Source organism: Pteronotus mesoamericanus, unplaced genomic scaffold, assembly GCF_021234165.1.
Source record: "Pteronotus mesoamericanus isolate MK-2021 breed Mesoamerican mustached bat unplaced genomic scaffold, CSHL_Meso_final contig_78, whole genome shotgun sequence".
Lineage (NCBI taxonomy): Eukaryota > Metazoa > Chordata > Mammalia > Chiroptera > Mormoopidae > Pteronotus > Pteronotus mesoamericanus.
The window spans coordinates 29,947,207-29,960,790 of record NW_026555258.1 but is presented as its reverse complement, the minus strand read 5'-3'; the positions used below and the strand labels follow the sequence as shown (position 1 = coordinate 29,960,790).

General features: G+C 50.7%; 1 protein-coding gene across 1 annotated transcript in view; it reads right to left on the bottom strand.

Annotated features, from left to right (window-relative positions):
• PAX5 (paired box 5) overlaps window positions 1–13,584 on the bottom strand; it is a 158,778-nt gene that overhangs the window by 96,198 nt on the left and 48,996 nt on the right. Inside the window, exon 6 of the mRNA XM_054584974.1 lies at window positions 7,177–7,352. Within this exon, the coding sequence (XP_054440949.1) occupies window positions 7,177–7,352 (176 nt within the window). The remainder of the gene's footprint in view (window positions 1–7,176; window positions 7,353–13,584) is intronic.

The window sequence follows — 13,584 nt, the reverse complement described above, 5'->3', positions numbered from 1 at the left end:
CAGAAAGAGGAGGTTTATATCCTCTCCCTCTTCACGCTGGGAAGAACTGGAAAAGAAATTCCTACCCTTCTCCCTGCTACTTAACCACCCTCTTGTAGCTCCTTCCATGGGAGAAGTCACTCATCTCACTGGTCAGAGCCCAGGACATTCACTAGGCCGTGTTCACCCTGGACAGCATCACTGCGCCTTGGGGTCAGAAGTCTTCCTCTGGTTTATCAGGCTTCCAGGTGGCAACTAGGTCAGACCCTGCCTGCTTCCCAGGGAAGGCCCCGTCATGACCTCTCTCAGTTCCATTTTCTTCATCTGTAAGTGGGTGGGTGAGCCATCTGCTTCCGTAATCTCTAAATTATGTGACTCTTCCCGCCTTCAATACCCACCAAGTTCCTGCACACCAAGCCCTCATCAGAGAAGTCAAATGTAAACCACTAAATTCTCCTTCTCATCAAGAGTTGAGCTGATGGTGACATACATTCCTACAGATAGAAGCTTCTCCAACTGCGATGCGGGGACATTTTCCTACAGGTACCTTGGGTGACAGGAAGTCACAAAGCCCCCAGGTAGAAGCACACCTTCCCGGAGCATCAAATTGGAAAGTCTAGGACTGGCTACCCAGAGTGAATGGGGTTTTTCTTAGTTTAAGCTGGGCTATTGGAAAGGCTGAGCTGTGCGGTCACAGCAACCCTGCCCCTGCAGAAATGCACTGACTAGCATGTGATCATTGCATTAACCCCCAGGACAGAGCCCCGTAAAACCTGCTGCAACGTCTCTATGGGTGAGTTGAAGACTGTGCCCACTGCCACTGCAGGGGCTCCCATCGGAACCCCATATGATAATTTCCTTTCTACGTAAGTGTCAGAAAAAAACATGTCTTCCTTTGGGAAACTGGCCTATTTTCTCCTGGTGGACGATGAGAAGCACACAACTTACTGTGTTTTACATTTTGCTTTGACCACCAGGAAGCTTGGAATCAAATGTGAGCGCCACTCAGTAACCCTAGGAGACTGGCTAGAAAGATGGACGTCCTGGGGGTAGGTGGGAAGAGGTAGGGGAGCAGAGGGGAGAGGAGAGACACAGTGAGTTCATCATAAGGCCACAATTCCTAGCCAGTGCCAAAAACTGGAGAGATGGCCTGCCCCACACAGGGCAGGCCACCATTTCCAGAGGTACAGTGACATCCAGGGGACAGCGACATGGTCTGCACCTTGGCAAAAGCCTCCTCCCCTACCCTCCAACTCTCCTCACAGCAGCCAGAATAATCTAATCTGTATTGGATTGAATCTTGATAATCTCTGGTTTAAAATCTTGCAGACGTTTCTCCTTGCTCAGATGAGGAGCAAGAAGAGGCAAGAAGAGCTCTTAGAACACAGCCAGGCACGTGGTGAGCAATGGAGACACAGTCGCTACGACAATAACTACGGTGATAATGAGAACCTGATGCCTTCGTGAGCTCTGACAAGAGGCAAGTTAGTGCAGGCTGAAGGGGGTCAGTGAAGGCCTCCAAGGGCAGCCAGGTCTCTTGCTGGGCCTGGACAGAGTAGATTTAAAGACAGATTGAAAGAATGTTCCTTGCAGGGAAATCCTGAGCAGGAGGTTGGAGTGAGAGCAACAACATTGAGAAAGTAATAACTGCAGTACCTGCCACCCTGCCTGCTCAGAGCCAACCCTGGTGTTCCCTTGCTCGTGCACATGCACACACACACATGCACACACACGTACATGCCAGCTCACGGTCTGTGGCCCCCTCAGACAGAGAAGGAGCCCAGCACACATCGGGAGCGAGGGGTCAGGCCCGGCCACAGTTACAGCATCTCATAAGCAGGCAGAGGGGCATGGGGGCAGGGAAGGGTCATGATGGGGACAAAAGGCTGAGGCTGGATTTTGCGCGATGGGAAACCATGAGGGGCTCTTATATGGGGATGGGCCTCTGGAACAGAGGTCCAACGGTAGCAGCAGGGACAGGCAGGAGGCAGGAGGCCGCAGTGAAGGTTGCTTCCAGGTGAGCAGAGCAGTCTAGGCCACAGAGTTAGGGTTCTTTGGGGCACACTGTTCGTAAAGCAAAGCCAAACCTCCTCACGTGCACATTCCAGCCCTCTGGGGCTCAGGTCCCCTCCTGCCTCTCCGGCCCCAGGCCCCTGGCTTCCTTTCACTCACCCTGCCTTCCGACCACCTAGGCCAGCTTGCAGTTCCCTGCCGCCCCTGCATTTCTGTGTAACTTTGCCCAGGCTGTTCCTTCTGCCGAGGATGCCCCCTCCAGACAACTCTACAATCTCCACAGCACTGGATTCTGCCCTCCTCTCAAGGCACAGCATTAATGACACCGCCTCCAGGAAGCCTTCCCCCCCTCTCAGCCTGCACACCTGTCTCTTCACCCCGTCCTCCGCTGGTGGGCACTGACCCGCTCTACACAGGAACCTGAGCTTCCTGAAGAGGGAAAGCATGTCTGGTACCTCATCTTTTTTCCCACAGTCCCAGACCTTTTTCTGACTCAGATCGGTAGGTGTTCAAGGCCATTCCCGATGACCAAACCCATCATGTTCAAAAACACAAACCAGCCCCTTCCCAGGAGTAGGATGCCCACAGGAGTGCGCAGTGCTCAGCCCCACACATACCAGCCTGGAGAAAAGCCACCACTCAGAGGGCAAGGCAGCATACGAGAGCAGGAGGCATTTCTGGTGGCTTTCTCTGTTAGACAAGGGACAGGCCTTCTCCCGATTTAACCCCCCGTGACCTTTGAACTTCCTGGGAGGTCAGCAGCATGTCCCCCTTCCCCAGCTGTCTTTCTGTCTCTGGCCCAATGGGAGGGAGGGCCCTGGGCCCGTTCCATTTTGTGCCCGTATTGATCTGTTGGCAGCAATGGGCTGGATAATTAGCCAGGAATTAGGGTTTCTATTACAGCCAGGAGGCTGCTCCAGCTGATTTATCACCTGAATAATTTACTGTGATTGAAAGGAAATTAAAATGAACTCCATTTGACAACTGTGAGCTTTTATGGGCTTTAGTGAAGGCTCAAAAGCCAGATTAATAGCTTGGTGTTGGTTAATAGTCTGCCGAGAGTAAATACGGCAGGCTGCGCTCGGTGGCAGCCTTCCTGCCGAGGCCGAAGGAGGGACCAGCTCCCACCAGGAGTACAGCGCCCACGACAGCGTCAGCTCGAGTTTTACTGAAATAGATTTCCCTGCTTGAAATAGAAACACGCATGTGTGTGCGCACACACGCCACCAGCAATTGTTATTTTTTTCGTTTCTACTCCAAGGTGATTTTTACTCACTCCACATGTAGAGAAAACAGAATTGCTTTTTCTATAGTCATTTTGAAAAGGAAGTGTTTCATTGCCCCAGGAGTATGTCTACATTAACCCCTTCCACCCAGGACTAAGGGTTTACTAAGTTTCCCTATAAAAGTAGGAAGTCTGGGCCCATCCACCCAGGGTAGATCTTGGCAGGAAAAGCAGCAAGGTGAGGGCGGGCCCTGGGCTCGCGGAAGTGGCTGGCAGGACCCCAACCTGGCCCTGAAGAAGGCTCTTCCCATGGGTGTTTATGTGGGTAACTGAGGACGGTTTGAGCACCCACGCTTACGGCAAGTCTCTGAGTCCTAGAATGACAGAAGGACTCTGGCAACAACAGGCCAGTTCTGTAAACCAGCCGGTCAGAAAGCTGGCTACTAGAATCTCTTGGGGACGTGAAGGCCCACGTAACCATCTTGTACAAGATGAAGATAGAAGATCCTGAGGTCAAGTTCTAGCTCTGTGGCCTCGACAAATCCCAGAAGCCCCCTGAGCCTGACATAGGGTGAGCAGTCTGAAAAGAAATGTTCCCATCTGTAAAATGGGGCTCACAAGTCTCGCCCAGTCTGCTTAGCAGTCATTTACACTGAAGTCCAGTGAGAGTACAGATGTGAAAGGTATTTGAAAATTGTACAGTATCATGGGTAAGTGGGAAAGATCACTGTTGTCATCGCTATTGCTGTTGTTGTCATTGTTATCAAAATCACAATTACTACTGCCTCATAAATGGAAACTGAGTCCCAGGAAAAAAGCAAATTGCCTAACAGGGCAGAGCCAGGACTCAAGTCAAACTCCCCCAACTCCAAGGCCAGCAAATGCTCTTTCTTCCCCATCAGGCTGCTCAATGAAACTGACAGCAAGGACCCCACCTAGGCCACTAGCCCTTGAAGTCACGGATCTGCTCACAATGGAAGAGGCACCAGCCTCCGTGGCCAGAGCTCCAGGCCCCTTCCTGGCGCCACCGTCACGTCCGCTCTGGGGCTCACAAGACAAGGCGAAAGCAAGCATGACGGGGCTCAAGGAACCTGTACCCTTGACGTGCCTGCCTTCCTGGCCTGCAGCCCCTCGTTTGGACCATCATTTGTCCAAAGTGATTGGGAATCGGGAGCGAGGGTATGTCATTCATAGTCCAGTGCCTGTGTGTGTGTGCCCAGAGGCCCCGCGGCCTCACCTTCCATCTCTCCTCATTACAGAACATTACGAGGAGGTGAAGCAAATTAACCAGAAAGCCCTGAGTCAGTCATTATCCCACCGCAAGGTTTGCCTGCAGGCCCCGCCTCAGCCACACAGTGAGAGACAGGCCCGCGGCCGTGTCCGCATCATCCTGAAGGGCACCGCACAGCGAGACTGCTCGAAACAGAGCCCTCATCGAGTCTGTGATTCAGGTCTCCATTCCATCAGGCCCCATCTCTACATGAGCCTATCAACCTGCCCCCCCACATTATCTCCGCCATAACATACCCCAGATGGAGCAGTGTCTCCATTCATCAGGGCTACAGAACCTTCCCCCTTGCCTTGCAGAATCTGAATCTATATCATACTGCCCCTGGGAGCTGGTGCCTGATTCATCTCTCCCTCCCCTGGGTGCCGGACAGCCAGTGTGCAAAAAACATGTTGGATAAATAAGCAAGTGAGTGTCTGAGCAAGTGAGTGAATGGATACACGGAGGGGCTTCTCCCAATTATGAAGCCTTGTAGTCTCTGCCCAGTCTTTCCAGGCATTCTAAGCTACATGAACTATGATTCGGATTCTGTAGATTCTGAGGGTCATGGGAAACACCGAGGGAACCACAGTCACTGATACTGAATGTCTGCACCAAGTAAATAAGGGCTTACTATAGAAATGCTGGATGCTTTGTGCCCGGGACCTTGCTCTTCACCCCTCACTTACTGGGTGACCCTCACACAAACCCTGTCCCCTCTCTGGGCCTCTTAAAGATGGAGGGTGGAGGCTTGCCTCTGTAGTCCCCACAAGTGCTGAAATCATATGATCTTGTCAATGGTTGGAAGATAAATTTTCTCCCAGATTCTGGAGGGAAGCTGACCTCATCTAAGGAAGTTTTCCTGACTAAATTCCTTTTCTTTCTGCTCCTGTGTCAGGTGAAATGTGGCTTTGACCATCTCTCAGAAGAGCTCTGAGCAGTAGAAAAGGCTGTTTGTGATACAAACAGACTCTTTTCCGTAAAACCCAGCAGCCTGTGCGTGCGGGGTCGGGTCTGTCCAGCCGATAGAGCTAGTCATTCCCGGGGGAGACTGCACTCCACCTGCAGGAGAAGGACCGAATCCTGACCACAGCCTACACGACCAGACCCATCTCCCCAACATCACCCCCACCCTTCTTGGCAGCCGTCCCCTGAAGCATGGCCACTAACTCTCTCTTCTTCCCTCCTGCCACTCTCCCTCCCACCTCAGGGCCTTTGCACTTGCTCTTCCCTCCGCCAGGCACATTCACCCACACCCGTGTCCCTTCTCCAGATTCAGCCCAACCCCTTCGGGCTCAGCAGAAATGCATTTCCCCTTCAAGCGGGCTCAGGCTCTGCTTTATGTTTTTGGAGAACCTCAGACAGGCGCTTCTCAGCACCTAGCACATCTGTAATCCACTACCCTTCGGGTTATTCTTATTTCTAGTGATTCTTCCACACATCTGTAGGCTCCCTGAGGGCAAGTTCAAGACTGTCTTGTTCACAAATGTACCTCTAGTATCTACCTTGTGTTGTGCACATAGTAGACACTCATCAATGCTGGTTAAATGAATACACAACTTGCTGCATGGCCTTAGGCAAGTCTCTTTACCTTTCTGGGCTTTGGTTTCCCCATCTGAAAACAAAGTGGATCAATGGTCTGTGAGAGTCCTCATAGGAAATGCTGAGAGGTGGCCAGACTGTCACAGGATGGTGGCCCCAAAGCATTGCACACTTTTCACCACCCAAGGTCCTCTCAGGCAACTCTTCTCTCCACAAGAGTTTGTGTATGCAGCATACACGGTTCTGAATTGCTCTTTCAGAACACGTCAGAAGCATCATCTAATTAGCATGCCAAAGAAGCTCAGCATGACCAGCCCTCCCCCCCAGCACCAGAGAGCAAAGTTCTGGGCAAGTCATTGCTCATAGGTCTCTCTGACCTATGGGAGCTCTCGGCAGGCAGAACCCATGTCTGAGCCGCTCGTGCCGGCAAGGAAGCCAGCCTGGGGTCTGGCACAGACTGAGCATCAGGAACTAGCGTCCTGAATTGAATCTGGACCTTACCCAGGCCCTGAAAGCCTCTCACTGGGCAGACCCTTTCTGGTTCCCACTCTGTGACCATAGGCAGTGACCGCTTCTCTCTCCAGGGAGGTGCAGGGGCTGCTCAGCAAGCGGCCCTCCTCCTACTTTCTTCCCTTTCTTGCCAATGACTCGGCTGGGTATTTGTCCAGTGAGACATTTATTCATTTCCAAACCCTTGGATTCAGTCTCTAAAAGCGGGACCAGGCGGCCTGACAAGAGGGCTGAAAGCAGTACCACCCTAGCATGGCTTATGGCCGTAGGCTGCTTACATATTCCCACCTTCCCCCTGACAGGATAATGACCCAAGGCCATCTCGAGTGGCCCAGAAGATCATTACACCCCTGTGCAAGAAGCCCTGGGAAAGGCTACCGTTCGGCATAGCAGAGCAGCCAGATAAGTCACATCCCCTTCTGGCTGGCAGAAGAGACAGAAGTCTCCAGAACCCCAAACAAGTCCTCCTGACCTCGTGGGATTCTGTGACCAGCCACATTTGTCCAAGAACAAGGAGAAGCCACCTCTGAGTAGAACTTGGCGCTCTCACCCACACCCAGCCACTGGCCGGGAGGACCGGGAGGACCAGCCAGGCTGCATTTGGGTAGAGGTGTGGCAGGCAGTGAGTCATGGAACGTACCTGTTCGGGCTTGATGGGCTCCGTGGTGGTGAAGATGTCCGAGTAGTGCTGCCTCTCAAACACGCGGTCCAGCACCTCCAGCTGCTGCTGTGTGAACAGGTCTCCCCGCATCTGCTTCCGGAGGAAATCTCTGCCCGGCAGCGAGTGACCATTTGGCACCGGAGACTCCTGAATACCTTTGATGAGCGTGAGAGAGGAAGGATGAGTGCGGCTTACCCAAGATGCTGAAGAAAGACACGTCAGACCCTGAGATTAGGGAGAGGGCCTGAGAGACCCACGAGCCCAGAAACAGACGTGTGGGTCCTGGCCAAAGTCACCCTGCTGGTTGGTGCAGAGCCAGCCTCCCATAGCCACATACCAGGCACTGTGCGCAGCCCTTTCCACGTGCACCACCTCATCTAATCCTCACAATGACCCCCCTGAAGATGATATTATTTTCCCATTTTTCAGATGAGAAAATTGAGGTCTAGAGATCAAGTGATTTGCCTGAGGACTGAAGCTAAGTTTGACTCAGAGGCTTAATCAGCAGTGGCCCCTGTCTCTCTTGCACTGACAATCCCCTTGTAGGGACAGTTTTGTCCCAGAGTTCATGCCCTTACCCAGGACATTTGCCGCCATATCATGTGACCAGTCAATAAAGTGCTGTTACAAAGGCTGTAGGGAAACAAGACACTCTCATACCATTCTGATGAAAGCCTATTGGTCACACACCTACAACAGACAATTTGACAAAATCTATGAAGATCACAAGTGCACATTCCCTCTGACAGAGCAACTGCACCTCTGGGAATTTATTTTATAGTTGGGCTTACACATATGGGAAGTGATACATGTTCAGGTTCCAGAAGCAAAAGACTGGAAACTACCCAAGAGTTTATGTTTCAGGGGCTGGATAAATAAGCTATGGTACGCCCACACCGTGGAGTACTGTGTGGCTGCAAAGAGGAAAGAGGATGTCCTCTGTGAATTGATATGGAAAGAACTTCAAGAGACATTATTATATGAAAAATAAATGAGCCAGGTAAAGCACAGAAGGTATAATTATAAGCTTTTGTGTAAAAAGAAAGAAAATAATGTATTTTATATAATGCACTATATGTTTATATAAAATATATTAATATAATATACCTATTAACACAATATATTGCAATTATATAATTATATAACACATACTTATGTGTATATATTACATGTATATATTATATAATGCACATACATATTAAAATGTATTTTATATAAAATGCATACACACACACACACACACACACAAGAACTCTGGAAGGAAGTGTGAGAAATATTAGATAATTCAGGCAGGTAGGAACCAAGTGGAGATAGGCAAAGGGGAGGGAGACTTTTCATAGCATGCTTGTTTTGTTTTGTTTTGTTGCAGAACTTTAAATGTATTGCCTATTCAAAAATGTACATTACCAAGAAAGTACAGGATTAAATTCTCTATGTGTTCTTTATTGTTAGCTCTTCACACTGTAATAGTCTCTGGTGATGATGCTTACATGTCAATGAAAATGTTATAAAATAAAAAAAGTGAATAGGATGGAATATCTTTTGTAAGTCCGGGGCGTGAACTATTCGAAATGAAAGGAAACAAGGAGGCCAAAAGTTTCCAGGTGGAAATAACCACAAGGGCGGTCATTCCCCAGGGCTCTCTAGGACCAAGTTGCTTGCAGAGCCGACTAGAGACACTGCTGGAAGCCAGGCCCAGAGACACAGCCTCTGCCTTGCCACTGGGAAGAAAGCGCAAGGGGAACCAGCACGCGTCAGATCCCTCACTAACAGGTGCCCATCACACAGGGCCCCGCCCACGCCCGCGCCCACACCCTGCTGACCTGGACTCCATTCACCATGTGAAACCCCACCCATATGAGGACGGAGGCCAAACCGAGGAGCCTGAAGCAGTGGGACATTGTGTCACTGAGATGCTGCCAAAAGTTGGTACTTCCCCAACTGTGCTATCTGGGGGCAAGTGTAATGCAGGGTCTGACATTTTGGGGTTCACATGAGTGTTGGCTGATGAAAGTCCCTGGGGTGGCTGACAGCTCAGAGCACTCCAGCATTTTCTACAAGAAGAGCCTTCAGAGGTGGCTCATGAGCACGCTGAGAAAATGGATCCCAGATGCATTCTGACCGCAGAGGATACCAGAGCCTTGGTCCCCGCCCTGCGCACAGGACATCATCCTCATCAACACCATGATGCCCCTTCTTCCATAATGGCTCATCCCATGCATCCCAAGACTAGCAGGCTGTGGGAGCTCACAGCCCAGCCCAGTATGTGTCTGCCCAGCATGCTCTTTCATTAGTTGGCATCCACCAAATAACCCTGTTATCAAAGGTCTCTCTCTCTCTCTCTCTCTCTCTCTCTCTCTCTCTCACACACACACACACACACACACACACACGGGAAGAAGGCTCAGCTTGCTCCTCCCCAGCTATTACCCTGGCCAGTCATCCTGGCCTCAGCCACGCCTGCCAAATGACCTTGGCCTTGGTCCAACAGTGTTCCCACCAAGTTTCTCTATGCCAGAGAGACCACATCCGCTCTCAGAGAACTTCCCTCTGTCCACCAGCTTCACTTACACTCCCCACTCTCTATCCTGCTAGCCAGGCCTAAAACTCCTGATGAAGGCTCCTTCCTTTTGGCTAGCTCCCGACCAGTCCCACCAAGGCCTCCGCTGCCCACCTCTTCTCTCCCCCTGCAGCTCCCCCGTCAGACATGCCCCAACTCTGCCCTTCCAGGAGGCCCCTCCCCACCCACCAGGCCATCCCGCAGACGTCTTCAGGCTCAATCCCTCTCCCACAGTGTTCACAGGCTGGGCTCTTTGCATAGCTCAGAGCTTAGGAAAGGCAGAGCTTTGCTTCCACAAAGGAAGCTCAGAAAGGGTGTCTCAGCTGTGTACAAGGTCACTTGGTTACTGAGTATGGCCCAACACAGAGTCAAGACTCAGGGCATAGGCGAACTCAAGTGCATGCACTGGAGGTCCTGGGGGTCCTGGAGGTCCATCCCCCCAAAGGACACTGCACATACTCCAAGCAGAGGCCACCTCGCTGGGACCTGCACTGGGTCGTCCAGGGAGACTTGCTATACCCTGCTCTGGCTCTCTGAAAGTCACCCCCGGACTCCACGGCTCGAGGGGTGTCTAGGCTGTCTTGCTAACCCAGACACTCCAAGCGGAGGGCTGTGCGTGGGAAGGGCCACCTCTCCAGGCACTCACCCTGACCGTGATGGCTCTTGCTGCTCCGCTCCGGCCAGCACCTCTACCTGCTTTCTCTTCTCGGAAGGTGGATGAAACCTACCCTGTCATGTGCTCTGATGCCTAAGGTCTGTCATTTCCTTAAGAAGACTTTGGACACTCCTAAACATATAGTCATTTATTCATTTAACAAATATTGATAACATTTCTTCTGTACCAGGAACTATGAAAAACGAAAACAGAGGATACAGTGCCGACCAAGGCGCCTCATTCCAGTCTCCGAAAGGCAGCCCACTTTAGTCAAGTGCTCACACAGGCCTGTGACTGCAAGCTGTGATTACTGCTAAGTAGAAAAGGTATCTAGAAATATTTACATTCGACTGTTTATAATTGGGGAAGAGTCAGGGAAGTCTTCCAAGGGGAACTCATGCTTGAACTGAAAGCGGAGGAAGGGTCGGCTGGGCACAGGGGGTTGGGGTGGAGAAAGTGCGCCAGGCAGGGAGACCCCTGTACAAAGGCCCAGAGAGGAAAGGAGATAAAAGGAACAGAGGGAGTGAGAGGAAAAGACCCCAGGAGGTTCTGGAGAGGCAGGCAGGGGCCTGGCCAGGCAGCCACGGAGGTCCCAGAGGGGATCCGAGGCCTTGCTGGGGTAACAGTGGGAGGCCACGAGAGAGGGCTAGGTACACAATCGGCCCTCGTACTATTGGTCCCCGGGCCTGAACTGCTAGTTCCTTTAGATAAGGCCATGTTTTCTAATCCCTGCTCCCAAGTCTCCTCTTTCGGAAAGGGTAAGAGCTGGCCACACAAATTTTGCCTTTGTGGGCATTTGAAGGTGACACATGGAGTCAGCCTGTCAGGTGCCGGTATCCTCCACGCCTGCATGAAAGGTATAGCGTCCCTCCCTGACGCACACAGTGTTGCCAGGACAGACACAGCCTGCAAGCATGCATGTGGCCTCCTCCAGGATGCCTCTCTTCATGTCCCAGCTGCTTTTCTCTCTAACCACTTTCTCCTGGGACCCTTCACTTTCACTCTGCATTATTAGCCACCATGGGGGAGGAGGGGCCACAGTTAATTCATCTCTGTCACCTCCACAGGGAGTATTTCTGGACTAAATGAACAAATTAGTAATACCTGTGACAACCACCTTCACTCCGCAGATCTGGTCTGCAAATGTAAGTATTGCTCTGTCCGACTTCATTCATTTATTCCTTCTTTCCTCAACCAATCTTAGTAAGCAGGCTCTGTGTAAACACCAGGCATACAGTGATGTGCAAAAGCTGGCCCTGCCCTCTGGTCGCCAGGGAGTTATGTCCAGTAGAAGAGGCAAATGTTCATTGGAAAATAATCAGACCAGTAAATGTAGATGTGTCAACCAATAAAGGCTCATGGTTCTCGGGCCAGGGACATAGCTGACCTGCTTCTGGGTGTCACACACAGTAGGTACACAAACAAGTAGATTATATGCTCATAGAAGACTACAGAAATGAAAACCAGAAAATCATCCACAGCATGAAGGCAGATCTGAACCTCCAGGCCTCCAAATGGAAGCTTCCATAGTTTTTCTCATCTGTGCTACAAAGATGCTGTCTGACCTCACTGGGGAATGTAGTCTCAGAGACAGGCTACAGAAACTCTTGGACCCCTTTTATTCCAGGGAGAAAAATCTGAACTCGCAATGTGAATGGTATGCTTAAATATATGGACAGACATGGGCAAAAGTACAAAGGTATACAGGGGCATGGTATCTTTAAATCTCTTTTTTTCTACTCCAAATCAAATAATATGTAATAGACCCAGTGCTGGGCTTAGTCAACCATGGCTGTCAGAATTAACATTCTGGAAGCTAGCTTCAGGGGAGCAAGGGGCAGGAAGCCCCGTCTCAGGGAGCAAAGAAATGCTGGCTTTAAATTTCAGGTTAAACCAATGTTATTCACAACCTGGCTTTGAAGCTAAAAGCTTTACACAATCAGGTCTGGTCACGCAAAGGGGGAGGAAGCAAAATAGCCTCAGATTCCCATCTGTCAGGAGAAAGCTGTCTCTTGTGTGTCTTAAAAGATCATAAACCCATTGCGTTTTCTTCAGAGCACAGCAGAATCAGGGGTTTTGCATTTTTCTTGGAGGGTTCTGGTTTGTTTCTTTAAAAATCATCATGTACTTTATGTCCGCAGATGCTCACTGGGAAGAAAATAATACAAACAGGAATCTCCATAATCCCTTCTGGCATCATGGTCTTCAGGTTGCAACCCCTGCCAGACGTGCAGGAGCCCCAGGAAAGAAGGTTGCAGCCACTGGGTAGGTCCCTACCTCTCTTGGAGTTCCATTTCTCTGCAAAGCCCAACCAAAGCCTGAACCCTTACAGAGCCTCCTTCACCCTCATAAGTGCTCCTCAGCATGGCAGGGCAGTGGCAGGGCCCAGAGGGAAAAGGGTTGGGAGCCAGGAGACCTGGGTTCTAGCCCCAGCTCTGCCCTTACTTGCTGTGTGAGCCCAAGCAAGTTCCTCTCCCTCTCTGGGCCTCAGGGGCCCTATCAATAAACTTAGGAGGCTGAACTGGTTATTACTCTTTTCTCCAAAATCTGCCTAGATGTTTATCTAACAAATAGTATCAAATAGGCATTAACTCGTTTTCCCATTTTGGTTGGTTGTGCAGTCTTTTTAGGGGACCCCCCTCCCAATATTTATCCCATCCTTACATGACAGCTCAAGCCTACCTTTGCTTATACTCGGTTTAGGAGTGGACATGTGAAGACAGTGAGGTTGTTGGGGGGCTTCTGAGGGGAAGTCAGAGACGGGAAGAAATCTCTTTTTTCTTCACTGGCACACCTTTACCATTAATTTTTTTTGAAATTGTGAAAATAACTCCCAGAACCCACCATTATTGCTTTTATGTACTACAACGTCCCCAATGCCCTTCCCCCAGGCTCCAAGTTCCCTTCTAGATCTCGCCTGCAGGATTCCATGGTAGCTGCCATCCCACCTATTTGCTGCTTCGTCCCCCAGGACTCTGGCACCCTCAATGCCCCCAGACCTGCCTCCCCCATTGAAAACAAGAAGAAAGAGCCAGGTCTTGGCAGGCCATCTGCCACAGCAGTCTAGAACTAGTGTGGTTGGAAAAATTGAACTGGTGTGACCTGGGACATTTCCAGCTTGAGCCAAGGGAGCCAGGGAGCTTGGGGTTGATCTTGAATTCAGGTGGCAGTA